We start from the raw sequence: 15,987 nt of genomic DNA, 5'->3' as shown, positions 1-15,987 counted from the left end.
TTCAGCCATGACCACACATTATCTTTATTCTTTACCTGTTCCTGAAGGAGTAACTGCTCATTGTTGTGCCCTTCAAATCCCTTGCAAGTGTCAACTCTACGGGAGCTTTGGCTTTTCTAAAACCAACCATATTCCTCAATTCCTCCTTTGTTTTCATCCTTGCATCCACCTCTTCATGCTTCCTTTTTTCTCTGGGGCTTCCCCATGAGTGTCTGGTTTCCCCCAGCTCTTCTTCTGGTAGCTCTGCTTGTTGTCCTGACTATGGGTATGACCACACTCTGGTACTTGAAAGACGCTGTCCTTGCAGACCACTGTACTGCAGACCCTCTGCTGCCCTTCTGTGCTGCTCACATGGGCTCCCCCAAAAAAGTCAGAAGACTAGGCCAAAGTCTGCTCCTCTGAGGTCTGTCATCTGCATTCTTCTATTCTCCTTCTCCTTGGGAGGTGAGACCCCACTATTTCATGGTCGTGACAGCCAAGGCTGGCACTGGTTTTCATAAAACTTGTGGATACCAGTGCTGATGGAGTGAAAGATGGAGCTACAGACTGCAGTGGAGAAAACTCGGACTTGAACAAGGCTGCTGTAGTCCCAGGTGGCTGAAGAGAGAAATGTGGGTTGGGACAAGGACTGCCCATAGAGTGTCTGACATTTGGGGTCTTTACTTGTCTGTATTTTCAGCCTCCATTGGAGATGTTGGCTTTCAATACCGTTTGGAGATTGCCGCTATCACTTAATGTGTAAGAAAAGAAATGAAGAAAACTGGAGCAAAAGGAAAAACCTTTGTTATTGTTTTCTATTACTGCAATATTTTAACTTCTGAAATTTCTCTGATTAACCAGAAAATAACTAAAGAGTTAAGAAAATCATGCCTACAGGCTTGGCTTGTGGGTGAGTTTTGCATGTTAATGAGCCCTCTGGTGCCAAGTTCCTGAACTGCAGATCCTGAAAGCCCAAGCCTCTGGAGAAGTAGAAGTCAGCAGCAAATCTCCAAGTTTCTGAGGGTGCTACTGGGCCCCAGCGAGGCTAATCAATGGAGAGAGACCATGGAGGGAATGACCAGGAAAGGGAACCTCGCTGGGAAGGGAACCTGTGGCTGGTGACGCAGGAAGTCAGGGGCATTGGTTACAGGTTGAAAATCAAATCTGGAGGTTCCTGTGAAAGCCCCTGATGTGTTCCATCAAGCAGGATGTTCAAGCGCTGATGGCCATCCCCCAGCAATGGGGATCCTTTCCTTTATGGGATGCTCAGGGCTGCTCCTGGGGGCAGGGAGGCGTGGGGGTGTGCGATGCCGAGTGCAGGACAGCGGTAGGAGTCCTCCTAGGCTCTAGGCAGTGAGTGGGTGGGTGAAGAGGCAAGAAAGCCCTGGAGCTGTAGTGACCTGGTGTCTTCTCAGGCACCTCAATTGAAGATAAGTTACCCACAGTAAAATACACAAGGATCTGGGCAATCCCAGCCCCCACAAAGGGCCCCCGAAAGCCCCCTCCCCCAAAAGGAGAGTGGGATCCCACCAGAGGCTGCCCTACACTGTCCTATGCCGGTGACTACTTCCCTGTACCCTTGAACTCCTTTGCAAGTGTTCTAGCTCTGTGTGAGCTCTGGCTTTCCTAAATCCAACTCTATTTCTGAATTCCTCCCTTTTTTGGGTGTTGTGTTGTGTTGGTTTTGGTTTTTTTAAATCCTTGCTTCCACGTCTTGCATGTTTCCTTTCTTCTATGGAGCTTCCCCATGACTTTCCTGTTTCCCCAAGCTTCTCTCCTGATGGCTCTGCCTGTTGCCCTGATGATGGTTCTGCACACTCTCATACTTGAAGAACTGCTGTACCAGGCTCTGCTGCCCTTCTGTGCTGCTCACACGGGCTCCCCCCTAAAAAGTCGCAAGACTAGGCCAAAGTCTGATCCTGTGAGGTCTGGCACCTGGCAGGAGAATAAACTTTCTCCTTCCCTTTGGGAGGTGACCTAACAAGGTCATGATCACAATAGCTAGGGCTGGTTGCTGATGGTTTTCACATCCATGTCCAGCTCTTAGAATGATAGAATCATAGAATCTGTTAGGTTGGAAGGGACCTTGAAAGGTTATCCTGTCCAACCCCCTTGCAGTAAGCAGGGATATCTTCAACCAGAGCAGGTTGCTTAGAGCCTCATCAAGCCTAGGCCTTGAATGTCTCCACGGATGGGGCCTCCACCCCGTCTCTGGGCAACCTGTGCCACTGTCTCACCACCCTCAGTGGAGAGAACTTCTTCCTAATGTCTAACCTAAACTTACCAGGGTCTAGTTTAAAACCATTGTCCCTCATCCTATCGCTACATACCCTTGCAAACAGCCCCTCCCCAGCTTTCTGATAGGCCCCCTTCAGGTTCTGGAAAGCCGCTATAAGGTCTCCCCGGAGCCTTCTCTTCTCAAGGCTGAACAACCCTAGCTATCTCAGCCTCTCTTCATAGGAGAGGTGCTCCAGCCCTCGGATCATCTTCGTGGCCTTTCTCTGGACCCGCTCCAACAAGTCCATGTCCCTCGTGCTGGCGGCTACACAGCTGGACATGATACTCCAGGTGGGGTCTTATGAGAGTAGAGTAGAGGGGGAGAATCCCCTCTCTGGATCTGCTGGCCACGGTTCTTTCAATGCAGCCCAGTACACGATTGCCTTCTGGGCTGCAAGCACACATTGTTGGCTCATGTCCAGCTTTTCATCCACCAGGACCCCCAAGTCCTTTTCCACAGGGCTGCTCTCTATCACATCATCCCCCAGCCTGTATTGATAACGAGGGTTGTCCCGATCCAAGTGCAGGACTTTGCACTTGGCCTTGTTGAACTTCGTAAGTTTGCTCAGGCCCACCTCTCTAGCTCGCCAGGTCCCTCTGGATGATATCCTGTCCCTCTGGCATGCCAACCGCACCACTCAGCTTGGTGTCATCAGCAAACCTGCTGAGGGTGCACTTGATCCCACTGTCTATGCCATTGATGAAGATGTTGAACAGCACCGGTCCCAGTACGGATCCCTGAAGGACACTGCTTGCCACCCCTCTCCATCTGGATATCGAGCCATTGGCCACTCTACCCTCTGGATGCGACCATCCAGCCAGTTCCTTATCCACCGAACAGTCCACCCATCAAATCCATATCTCTCCAACTTAGAGAGAAGGATGTTGTGTGGGACCGTGTCAAAGGCCTTGCAGAAGTCCAGAGAGATGATATCCATAGCTCCCCCCTTGTCCACTCATGCAGTCACGCCGTTGTAGAAAGCCACTAGGTTGGTCAGGCAGGACTTGCGCCTGGTGAAGCCATACTGGCTCTGTCGAATCACCTCCATGTCTTCCATATGCCGCAGCATAGCTTGGTACAAGACACAAAGGCAAGAGGCAATGGGATGACAAACAAGAGGGTCAGGGTAGATACAGGGAGAAACTTTTCCAGCATAAGGATAGTCAAGTGCTGGAAGCTGTTTCCCAGGGAGCGTGCACTGGATCTCTTCTGGAAAGTGACCAAGATGTGTTTGGAGAAAGCCCTCGGCAATCTCATCTGGCCCTGCAGGAGGCTGCTCGAGACACCTCCCGAGGACCCTTCTAGCCTAAATATGACTGTCCTTTCTTCCCCTTCATTTCTTCAAATTAGGGAAAGCTCTTAGGTTGTCTCTGACCACAGAAGTAATTCACATCAGGTGCCAGGGTGCTTCAGAGGTGCCCCCAAACAGTCCTGACCTTTTCATTCCTTGAAACGACAATTGCTTCTCTTTTTTTATCCAACTACCCTCCAAAATGAACGGTTTCCCTGTCCATCCATTCCCCCTTGGCCATGCTTTTCATTTTTCTTACAACCTTGGGGTATATCTGAGATGGTTGGTGTGCTGATTTTCAAACTTGGGTGCCAACTCCATAAAGCAAATCATTCTCTTTCATGACCTGTAGCATCCTGCAATTCCCCATATGCTTATCTGGTTTGAGGCACTGCCCATCACACCTTAAATGCTGATGATTTGGCCTTTCAGTCCAGAGGGACCTCGACGCACTTGGGGACTTGGCCAAATGAAACCTCCTGAAGTGAAGTTTCATAAGGCAAAGGGGGCAAGGTGTGCACTGGGGGCAGAACAAAGCCCGTGCACTGGGACAGGCTGTGACCCGACTGGCTGAGGAGTGTCCTGGGGAGAAGGGTGTGGGAGTTATGGTGGATGCCATATATGGATCCCATTGGGAAAGGAGGATGGAGAAACTGGAGAAAGTCCAGAGGAAGTCTGTGAGGATGGGGTTAGGGGCCTGAAGCACATGAGCTGTGTGGAGAGGCTGAGACAACTGGGCCTCTTCAGTCTGCTGAAGGGGAGGCACAGGGCAGTCTAAGAGCAGGTGCCATCTTCCTGGAGAGAGGAAGGTGGAGACAATCCACCTCCAGGATGTTTGGCAGAGACAACAGCGGCAAGCATCCTCCATGGAGATTTATACTGAGCATTAGGAAACATGGACTAGTCGGACGTTGCCCTGCAGCAGGACACCCATCGACTCTCTGTTATCTCCATCTTTGGAGGTTTTCAGCTCCCCAGAATGTCACCCAACCTGACCCGGAGATTGACAACCCTACCTTTTGGTGAGAGGCTGGACCAGAGGCTTCCCCATCAACCCCTTTCCCAAAACCCCTTCCATGAGCCTGTGCCTTGCAGTGTTCCTTGGGAGAGGAGAGTCAGCTACAGGTGAGGTTTTCTTCAGCTCCTGGGACAATTCAGGGTGGCATTGTCCTGTGCTCAGTAGGTGTCTTGTCCTACCTTTGATTATTTACATTTCCTGGCCAGTCTCCTTATCCATGCGGTGCTTTAGGCTGTGAAGAAGCTCAAAACCAACTCTTTGATTCAGTTACTTTCATTTGACGTGCTGAAACGCAGGGCAGACGAAGGCAGTTCAGAGCTTCTAGGATCTCTGCTGCACAGTTCGGACTCAGCAGACTGGAAATGCAGGTCACGGTGTTGTGTCAGGGTACTCCAGGGGTCAGAAGCAGTGGATGCCGGTCACACCACCACATGAAAAATTTGCCTGCCTTTGTGCCTTTCCAGAAATCTGGGATCTGTACCTTGGCCTGGACCAACTTCCCTATTCCCACCCTCCACCTCTTACTGGAACCAGGGAGTAAATACACGAAGCGGGCATGAATTCAGGGCAATTCTGTCTACGAGGTGTCATCTTTAAATGGTGACAAAGAGATAGCAGCGAGAGCAAAAACACTGTCCTGAGAACTTTGTGCCAGAGGCTAATTACTGAAAATTACACCTACCTTGACAAGTAACAGTAACTGTCAGGAAGGAAATAAAAGAGCTTTAGTGCATCATCATGAAGAATAAGAGTTCCCTTGCAGCAACGTCCTCTCTGTTGTTAGTGATATTACCACGAATTCCAAAACACGCTTGAGAGTTTCTCTATTTTCCCTTGTCTCTGAAACTCAGCCTCTCAGACCTGGACAGGACTACTTCAAATCTCTGCAACCCAAATCTCTCCCGTTGTTTCTCACGCTTTTACCCCAAGACCTTTCTTCCCATCACTTCCGCACACTGTGGAGTCTCTTGTTTATCTGGTCCTCTCTCACACAGCCTTGCTGAAAAATTTTCTCTAAGTCGTGATCCCACTTGTATCACCTCATGTTATGTACAGCTCCAGCCCCCTTCTGCAGAGCTCTATGGACTGGGCAGGTTTCCTTTTTTTCCTGCTCATTCACCGTCACTCTCTATTTTTGCTGTATTCATACCAGTTGTTGTCTGAAGCAACACATTTATCTCCTCACAACTTCACCTATTTCCAGTTGCAGGCTGAGACATTTCCCTCATCCATCATGAGATGTCAGTCATGACTCATCTATGTCTTTAAAAAGCGGAGAAACTGAAAAATGAGATTTAGCTGCTCAAAGGGAAACTGCTAAACTCATGGAAGGGGAATAAAAAACAAACCCCCAAAAAAACAGGGAAGAAGAAAAGAAACCTGTTCAATCTGGGTTTACCTCAACGGTGCAGCAACAGAAAAGGCTTCTCCGCACGTCCACCTCTCTGCGTTCAAACCTGTGCCTGTGCCCCACGTTATCCCCATGTTAGACAAAGTTTGCCCCGAGAGGCTGAACTCACACTGTTTCTGTTGTCTGCATGATGGTTCACATCCAGAAGGGGCCTGGAGACAAAGCTTGTATTTGAGCTGCGTGCATGAGAAGGGAAAAAGGACGGGCTCACGTCACTACACTGCAAATCTCTGTATTTGTGCAGATTCATTTCACCCCAATGCCTAAAACCTGGTTGAGTGATTCTTACCCCAGCTGCCTTGGGTGGCTGTGTGGCCAATAGCACAAATAACCCCTTCCAGCGGGAAGTATCTCCTGCCCTTGCGTGAGGTTAATGCACCCCCTGATTTCTCTGAAGCCCTACATGTAACCCAACAGCCTCCAGTCTGTCCTTTTGGGTTCCCAACAAATTCAGGATTAAGACAATAATATCATCTCGCACCAGGACCGAAAGACCAAAGTCAGAAAGGCTGTGAGGAATCAGTGCTATGGCTTGGAGTAGCCATGGCCAGGGCCAGGCGCTGCAGGGTGATTTCCTCCTCTCAAAGCTGTAGAATGGCAAATATGGAGAGAGGTCAGTAGAGCTACTCCAAGCGGTCACTGCATGAGAAATATGCCGTCCACAGCCTGGATATCTGGGTAACTCGGCTCTTGTCAGAGTCGATGGAGAAATAATGAGTATAGTCTATGAGAACTGAAAAATGGTTCATCTGACCCAAGGGTCTGACCTGGGTGACACACTGTAGTGCCTCCAGATGATGAGGAAGCAGAAGGCAGCTGCTCAGTCCCTGAGGGTGATATCAGTGTGCTAGTCTGTCCATCCCAGTTGTGCTCCCACGATGTTCAAATTTGTGTTGGGTTTTTTTTTCTGTTTTTGTTTTGTTTGGATTTTTTTTTTCTGATGCTGTTACCATGAGATCCATTTTTAAAAAGGGTAGAAAGGAGGACCCTGCGAACTACGGCCCTGTCAGCCTCACCTCTGTGCCTGGCAAGATCATGGAACAGATCCTCCTAGAGGCTATGCTAAGGCACATGGAGGACAGCAAGGTGATTCGAGACAGCCAGCATGGCGTCACCAAGGGCAAGTCCTGCCTGACCAATCTAGTGGCCTTCTACAATGGAGTGACCACATCAGTCGACAGCGGAAGAGCTACAGATGTTGTATATCGGGGCTTCGTAGGGCCTTTGAAACGGTCCCCCACAACATCCTTCTCTCTAAATTGGAGAGATATGGATTGAATGGATGGACTGTTCAGTGGATGTGGAATTGGTTGGATGATGGCATCCAGAGGGTAGTGGTCAATGGCTCGACATTTGCAAGGGCATGTAGCCATAGGATGAGGGACAATGGTTTTAAACTAGAGCAGGGCAGGTTTAGATTAGACACTAGGAAGAAGTTCTTTCCACTGAGGGTGGTGAGACACTGGCCCAGGTTGCCCAGAGACGGGGTGGAGGCCCCATCCCTGGAGACATTCAAGGCCGGGCTGGATGAGGCTCTGAGCAACCTGATCTAGTTGTCGGTGTCCCTGCTCACTGCAGGGGGCTTGGACTAGATAACCTTTCAAGGTCCTTTCCAACCCAATACATTCTATCATTCTATGAGTCTGTGATTCTATGATACCATACCCACCCATCACCCTCCTTGTGGCCCAGCCCTGAGGAGAAAAAAGGGAGCTTCTTTCATCAAATTTCTCTCACAGATTTCCTACCAATATTTTGAGGGGAGAAATGTTCCTCAGAGGAACTTCTATATTTAGAATGGTGCATTTGGTATCTCTACTTCTGCCGCTCTCTTTCTTCTTCTTCCTCTCTCTATTCTGTCTTCAAAGAGCTCTCCAAGGAGAGATTCATTGAACCCTAGAATGGTTCAGGTTGGAAGAGACCCCTGAACACCCTTGTACCGGGTCTGGCTGGGATGGAGTTAACTTTCCCCATAGCAGCCATACCCTGCTGTGCTTCCTACTCGTGCCTAGAATGGTGTTGATCCCGCACCAGTGTTTTGGCTATCGCTGAGCACTGCTCGCACTGCATGAAGGCCTGCAGCAGACTCCATGGCCTCCTGTTGCCACTCCCAGAGGCCGGCAGCACCTCAGCCCCGTGCTGTGTCTCCCTGCTCGGCACCTCTCTGAGATGCCCCACGGCGTGAGGAATGGACACAGGGACCTGGGGTCAAGGAAGCCCATCCCAGTGCTGCATTCAGCGGGTTTTCCAGGGGACGTTACTCTCCAAGTGAAGTGACCTCCAGACACTGTCTGCCCCACAGGCCTTCATTGAACCCCTGGGAATAGCTGGTGGTGTTTGGGCTTACTCGGGTTCATCTCACCCCACGCACACGACGTGCATGCTTGCATCTGGTTCCTACAATACAAACATGGACTTCTTCAGAAGACCAACCAACCTCCCCAAGCTGGGGCGAGAGGCCAGTGGTGGTTGTTAGTGGATAAGTTGTAAGCATTACCCTAGGGCATCTTACCCCTAGTGTCCATCACAGCCAGGGACAGAGAAGAACCTGCTCTGCTGGCCCTTCATGCCTTTCCCAGGAGCCCTGGCTGGGCGAGGGACCTGCTGCTTGTCCCCAGCCTGCACACTCACACAGTTAAGCTGCACACAGGTGTTTTCGATTGCGGGGCACTTTCCTGGGCATTTCCTTGAGAGCAACTTTGGAAGAAGGTCTAAGCCTTCAGGCACCGCCCTGCGGCAATGCCACGGTGTGACGGTGACGGAGGAGCTGCTGGGGAGGCCAGCTCTGCCGGAGAAGCGCCCAGTGCCTGTCCCTGCCTGTGGGGACAGGACCGCACACAGCAGGAGTATGAGCTGCCAGAGCACTCGGTCCTTACAGCAACACCTGCGCTCAGCAGGAGAGTGTGGAAACAGAAAGAGAATAAGTCTGAAAAGAGCAAGGCTGGTGCTCCCTGACAGTGCTGCTGTGCTGAGACCCTTTCCCCTCCACCTCTGCTCACAGGCACAGCCCTGCAGCTCCAGAGCAGGTCCCAAAGGAAGGATCTTGGGCAAACAAGTCGCTAGAAGATTCTTTCTTTTGTTTAAAGACACACAGAGCACTGGTCCTCTTTTACAATGTCTGTGGGATTCACAAATTAAGGTAGATGCATAATTACAAACAGCAAAAATGATGACACTTCTTTGTGGACAGCATTATACAAAGAAAACCAATGCCAAAATCACAAACTCAAACCAAAACTAACACAAGCTACAGAAGATGGGCTTCCCCTGTAACAAGTTACATTCTGAGTGGTTTCCAAAACAAGACCGAAGAAGTTTATTGCTTCTGAAAATCATCTGGTCATCAGTTTCCACAGGGCATCCTTGAGCTCCTGGTTCCTCATGCTGTAGATGAGGGGGTTCAGTGCTGGAGGCACCACTGAGTACAGCACAGCCACCACCAGGTTGAGAACTGGGGAGGAGATGGAGGGGGGCTTCAGGTAGGCAAACACGGCAGTGCTGACAAACAGGGAGACCACGGCCAGGTGAGGGAGGAACGTGGAAAAGGCTTTGTGCCGTCCCTGCTCAGAGGGGATCCTCAGCACGGCCCTGAAGATCTGCACATAGGACAGCACGATGAACACAAAACAACCAAAGCCTAAACAGACACTAACGACAACAAGTCCAACTTCCCGGAGGGAGTCTGAGTGTGAGCAGGAGAGCTTGAGGATCTGGGGGATTTCACAGAAGAACTGGTCCAGGGCATTGCCCTGGCAGAGGGGCAGGGAAAATGTATTGGCCGTTTGCAGCAGAGCATTGAGAAACCCACTGCCCCAGGCAGCTGCTGCCATGTGGACACAAGCTCTGCTGCCCAGGAGGGTCCCGTAGTGCAGGGGTTTGCAGATGGCAAGGTAGCGGTCATAGGACATGACGGTGAGAAGATAAAACTCTGCTGCAGCACTGAATAAGAAAGAAAAAACCTGTGCAGCACATCCCCAGTAGGAGATGTCCCTGGTGTCCCAGAGGGAATTGGCCATGGCTTTGGGAAGAGTAGTAGAGATGGAGCCCAGGTCCAGAACAGAGAGGTTGAGGAGGAAGAAGTACATGGGGGTGTGGAGGCGGTGGTCACAGGCGATGGCGGTGATGATGAGGCCGTTGGCCAGGAGGGCAGCCAGGTAGATGCCCAGGAAGAGCCCGAAGTGCAAGAGCTGCAGCTCCCGTGTGTCTGCGAACGCCAGGAGGAGGAACTGGGTGATGGAGCTGCTGTTGGACATTTGCTCTTTCTTAGCATGGGGGCCTTGTCCAAAGGAGGAAAAAAACAGAAAAAAAATTAGGACAGACGCCTTATAGCAAAGACAGTTTCCTTTTCTGTGTGTTTTTGATTTTCTACCATCACGTCTGGTAACTGTTCTTTTTAGGGGAAGAAATCCTCATTTTTATGACTGAAAGTGTGGAAAATGTGGAGTCTTAAGACAGGACAGGACACAAGGCTCTAATCTCTGTGGTTTAGTGCAGAGTCAGGAGAGCTGCAGTGTCCATCAGTCTTTTTTCCATCTGCCCTGTGCTTCTGCTTGTGCTGCCTTGAAGATGACTTCACACACAAATTCCTCTTAAAAAACAAACCCAAACAAATAACTGAACTCATATGGGAACAGCGGAGCACTGTTTGAACGGACAAATATACAAATTCTTCTCTTTCCCAAACCAGAGTTAGAGCTGTGATGGAGAGAGCAGGACACAACCCCTCACAGAGACAATCAAAGGACTCTGCGAGGAGAGTGCCGACCCCCAGGGAAAGGCTCAGCCCTCCCTAGGATCCCACAGGAGAGCTCTGCCTTTCTGGGGGCAGCTGGCAAGCCCAGCAGGACAGGCAAAGCAGAGAGTCTGGGGTCCCGGAGACGAGGTGTTCTGAGGGGAGAGTCAGCTCATTGCCCAGCAGAGAATGCCCAGAAGACGTCTCCAGTGAAGGACCAACAGAGAGATGCCTGAACGCCCCCTCCCCAGTGCGTGTTGGCAGTTTCCCCCAGCCCTTGCCCATGTCTCTGCTGCCTGGAGCTGCCCCTGCCAGGAGCTGCTGCTCTGTGCCCACGTCTCCTCCCTGTCCCTGCTCCCACAGCCCATCCCACCCGCTGGGGGCTCAGCTCTGCCCTGCAGACCCCTCCTGGCAGCAGGGCACTGCCCAGGGCCATCTCCCTCTTTGTGGCTCCTCAGGAGGAGAGGAGAGAAAGCCTGATGCTGGAAGCAAAGGTGCTGCTGGTGCTGTGTGTAGGGAGAGGAGGGGCTGAAGGCACTTTGTGAGCTTTCTGGCAGATCTGCTGATCCCTCAGTGGACCAGTGACAGCTCCTTTCCCTCAGGAGACAGCTGAGAGCACAGACCCTGCAATGTCTTCATCTTCCAGGCAGCCCCTGCCTTGTCTTTCCTCTGTAAATGCTGCCTCTGCCAGTGCTCTGGGGGAGATCTGCAGCTGTGGGCAGCCCTGACCCACCCAGCACACGCTCGAAAAAGAGCCAAAGGACCCTGCCCTGAGGGGAGTCTCTCCTTTTCCCCACAGCTTCTCCCCACAGACGCTCGGGGGGGAACTCCGTGGGCAGGCTGAGAGCTGACCCTGGCAAGCAGCAGAGTCCCTGCCCCGGCACACAGAGCCCTGGGCTGCAGGGACCCTGCTCTCAAGGACAGCCCTGGGCACCCCTGCCTGCACACCCACCTGTCTTCAAAACCCTGCCACAGTCCCTCGCAGAAGGCAGCCCTCCTTCCTTGTCGCTGCCATGGTGCAGCAGGGCATCCCTGCTCGGAAGCACGGCCTCCTTCTCCACACCAGAGAAGCCAGGAGAGAACGAGCTCAGAACTCTCCTCCCACTCCCAGCTGCCTTTATCCTCTCTGTGCCTGGCTCCTCTCGGGTGCCTGCAGGCAGTGCCCTCAGCCCTGCTGCGCTTGGCAGAGGAGCTGCTCCTGGGCAGAGCTGTCTCTCTGCAGCGCTGCCCGCTTGCCATCAGCTCCCTCCATGCCAGGAGCCCAGCCCAGCTCAGCAGCAGAGGACCAGCCCAAGGCAGCCCTTTCTCTGCCCCCTCGGGGCTCCCTCCAGCTGTCCCTGGGGCTCCAGGGGAACCTGCTGGGAAACAGGATGAAGTCACCACTGACTTCACATGACGCACATGCACGTGAACTCCTTGTCTCAGCTCCTGTGCTCATCAAAGGAGATGGAGAGCAGGACACAATGCCTGGTGACATTGAAGGTGTCAGGGATGGGCAAAGGTGTGTGCTGATAACTGCAAGCTCTGCTGGAGCTGTTCATAGAGACAGGGCAATGTCTCAGGGATCCTGAATGAGCCTTGTGGGAAAATCCTTTGGCCAAGTGAAATGACAGCTGAGGCCCAAATAAAGGCCAAAAGAATCTTCTCCTACTTGTATGTTCATGGCAGTCTTTAGGGGTATTCATATGAACAACCGCAGTCCTGGGACACAGGGAGAGCTTGGTCTCTCTCTTCTCCATCAGCTCAATTTTCCAGATCTCCAGTGACTCTAATGGCATTTGTGCCATGTTCAGCCCCACTTTGCCTAACAGAATTCAGGGCAGCAACTCAATATAATGTTCAAATCCAGGCCCACAGAGCTACATGAGGTGCCAGGGCTGGCATGGACCACACAGGACCTACAGGAAATCAATTCCCTTTCAGTGCGGATGCATCACAGATGCCCCACATGGCATGCTAGAGCGTTCTATTTGGTGCTTTTGTGCCATTGACTGATGCATTCAGTCATCAGTCATCAGAGAGGCGAGGTCTGTCCCTTCTCCACACAGAAGGTAGATCCGAGATATTCAATGTCCTCTTTGCCTCAGTTACCACCAGTGAGGTCTCCCAGGCCTTGGTAGAACAAGTCTTAAATAGGAACACGAAGAAGTCTCCAGGTAGATGAGGAGATTCCTGTGGGGAACAGTAATTGCCCAGGCATTCACTGGCCAGGCAAAGAAACAAGGTGCCACCAGCCTGGAGCATCATGAGACGACTTCTTAGCAGGGCTGCCTGGTGGGCCAGGAAGGGCGATGCTCACCTAGACCTGGTCCTGGCCAACAAGGAAGCGCTGGTCAGGGATGTGACAATTAGTGTCAGCCTTGCTGGAGTGACCAGGAAATAGCGGGGTCCCAGAGGCCAAAGAGGAGTGAGGAAGGCCAGCAGAGGAACACACGTGGGTGGCTCCAGAGGAGAAGACTTTGATGTACTCGGGGGACTGATACAAGCGGTGCCATGGCAAGCAGCTTTGAAGGGTGAAGGAGCTCGGGAAATCGTATAGGCATTACAGCACAGCCTCCTCCAAGCACAGGAATGATGTCTTGGAATACCATGAAGAGAAACACTCATCTCAGGAGGCTGCTGGTATAAACGGACTGGGCTGCAGGGCAAAAAGGCAGCACACAGGAGGTGGAAGGAGGGGAAGCTGCAGAGGAGGCATTTAGAAACCTGGCCCCAGGATGTCGGGAGGATGCCAAAGCCAAAGCTCCCAGAGGCTTGAGAGTTTCAGGGATGGGTAGAGGAAGCACAATGGGCTGACAGAGGCTCAGAGGGTCATGTGGAATGAGTCACACTCTGCCTGGAGGCCTGTAACAAGTGGGCACTGCAGAGGTTTGCATGTTGACTGCGTGCCTCAGCCTAGGAGATGGGGATTCCGCCTGCTGGGGGTGGCTGTGCCAGTCCATCCACATGGGTCTAGATGGGGCAGACTCTTCCCGAAGACATTTCTGTTACCCAAATGTGTTGGGATTAATGCAGAACTGGCTCTTCAAAATCAAGCGTTAAATTGACTTGGCCTCTTTGCTTGGACATCTTTTCATTTTGACTGCACTCCTGAAATCTCTCTAATGAGCCAGAGAAGAGCTGAAGACTAAAGGAAACTTCTGCCCAGACTTGGCGCCTTCGTGTGTTTTTTGTGGTAAGGAGCGCTCTGGTGCCGAGTTCCTGAAGTGCAGATCCTGAAAGATTGACTAGTCCTCTTGAGAAGTAAAAGCAGCTAACCTCCAGGTTTCTGAGGGTGTTATCAGACCCTGCTGAAGTCCCTCACTGCAGAGACCATGGAGGGAAGGAGCAGACAAAGTTCCTGTCCCTGTGGTGTGGTGAAGCAGGAAGTCGGAGACACATGGGCCGGGAAGAAATTTAAATGTGGAAATCACTGTGAAAGGCCTTGATGTGCTTCACCAAACAGGATGGCCAAGCCTGGACTCCCATCCCCTGGGGAGGGATGTCCGTTGCCTCTTGAGATGCTCTGGGCTCTGGTTGGGTGATGTGGCAGTGATGAGGTGCCAGGTGCAGGTCAGCAGTAGGAACCTCCCAGGCTCTCGGGAGGGTGGGTGAGGAGGCAACAAGGCGCTGGAGCTGTAAGGACTTGGTGTCCTCTCATTGAGCTCAGTGGATGAGACAGAAGCCACAGCTGAGCAGACAAGGGTCTCCGTTCTCTTGGGGTGTCAAAGCCCCACCAAGGCCCTTGGCCATCCCCAAAACACAGCTACACTCTCCTGTGCCTGGGTCTGCTCCCTTGCTTCCAACACCAAGCTGTGGGTTTCTGAGGATTTGCCAGTGCCTGTGAGCTCCCCACAGCCCATTCGGTTTCTTCAAAAGCCTTGCTAATGCTCACTTATTGCACAAGATTTCCAAGCCCCAGAGTTCCTGGAATCCCGTATGTAGCTCCACATCCCAGCACCAAACAGCACATCCCCCTTCTTCTTCTGCCTCAGGATCAAAACTCAACTTAGCTCACTGTTGCATGACACCCCCTGATATTTCCTTTCTTCTTTCTGCCTTTAAGTCCCTCACTGCTGCCCCTACACTGCTCTCTCCCTGGGCAAGCAAGGTCAGCTCCTTGGGCACGGCTACCCCAAGCCGTGGGCATTCCCCATTTGCCAGGCTGAGGCATGCACACAAGCTGGAAACAGCTGTTCTCATCCCTGGTTTGCACCCTCCCTCCACCATCAGGAGGTGCCTAATGGCAATAACTCTCTGGGCTTCGGACCTGGTTATCTTAGTTTGCCCTTTTGAGAGGCCTGGTTGACAGAGTCCCCTGGGAGGCAGTCCTGAAGGGCAAAAGAAGTCCAGGAAGGCAGGACGTTTTTCAAGAAGGAACTTTTAAAGGCGCAGGATCAGGCCATCCCCATGTGCCTAAACACAAGCTGACAAAGAAGACTGGCCTGGCCGAACAGAGAGCTTTGTCTCAAACTCAGGGGAAAAAAGGAGATTATGACATTTTGAAGAAGGGGGAGGCAACTCAGGAGGAGTACAAGGATGTTGTGAGGTTATGCAGGGAAAAAATTAGAAAGGCCAATGCCCAACTAGGTCTTTACCTGGCTAATGTCATAACAGACACTAAAACATGTTTCTATGATTACATTAGAAACACAAAGAGAGCTAAGGAGAATCCCCATCCTTTATTGGATATGGCGGAAAACATAGTGACAAAGGATGAGGAAAAGGCTGAGGTACTTAATACCTTCTTTGCCTCCGTCTTTACTAGTAAGACCAGCAGTTCTCTGGGTACTCAGCCCCTGAGCGGGAAGACAGGGATGGGGAGCAGCATGAAGCCCCCATAATCCAAAGGGAATAGGGAGGGACCTGCTACAGCACTTAGACATACACAAATCTATGGGGCCAGATGGGTTCCACCCACAGGTACTGAGGGAGCTGTCGGAGATGCTCACCAAGCCGCTTTCCATCATTTATCAGCAGTCCTGGCAAAGCGGGGAGGTGCCAGTTAAGTGGAGGTTAGTAAAGGTGACGCCCATCAACATAAACGGCCAGAAGGAGGATCCTGGGAAGTACAGGCCTGTCAGTCTGACCTCGGTGTGGGGAAGATCATGGAACAGATCATCCTGAGTGCCATCAGGTGGCACATGAGGACAACCAGGTGATCAGGCCCAGTCAGCATGGGTTCATGAAAGTCAGGTCCTGCTTGACAAACCTGATCTCCTTCTATGAGAAGGTGAGCCACTTAGTGGATGAGGGAAAGGCTGTGGATGTTCTTTACCTGGACTTTAGAAACGCCTTT

The 15,987-nt window shown here is 51.7% G+C and overlaps 1 protein-coding gene across 1 annotated transcript; it reads right to left on the bottom strand.

Moving 5' to 3' along the window:
* Positions 1-3,212: 3,212 nt before the first annotated feature.
* LOC134527029 (olfactory receptor 14J1-like) lies at positions 3,213-9,834 on the bottom strand (the record flags this gene model as incomplete). The annotated part of the gene is made up of 3 exons (XM_063359375.1): positions 3,213-3,328; positions 6,087-6,153; positions 9,385-9,834. Coding segments are annotated over 3 exons (633 nt in total), but the record flags the coding sequence as incomplete, so codon positions are not given.
* Positions 9,835-15,987: the final 6,153 nt, after the last annotated feature.

Source organism: Chroicocephalus ridibundus, chromosome 25 (assembly GCF_963924245.1).
Source record: "Chroicocephalus ridibundus chromosome 25, bChrRid1.1, whole genome shotgun sequence".
NCBI lineage: Eukaryota > Metazoa > Chordata > Aves > Charadriiformes > Laridae > Chroicocephalus > Chroicocephalus ridibundus.
Note: the sequence above shows the minus strand (reverse complement) of the source record. Positions and strands in the feature narration are given on the sequence as shown.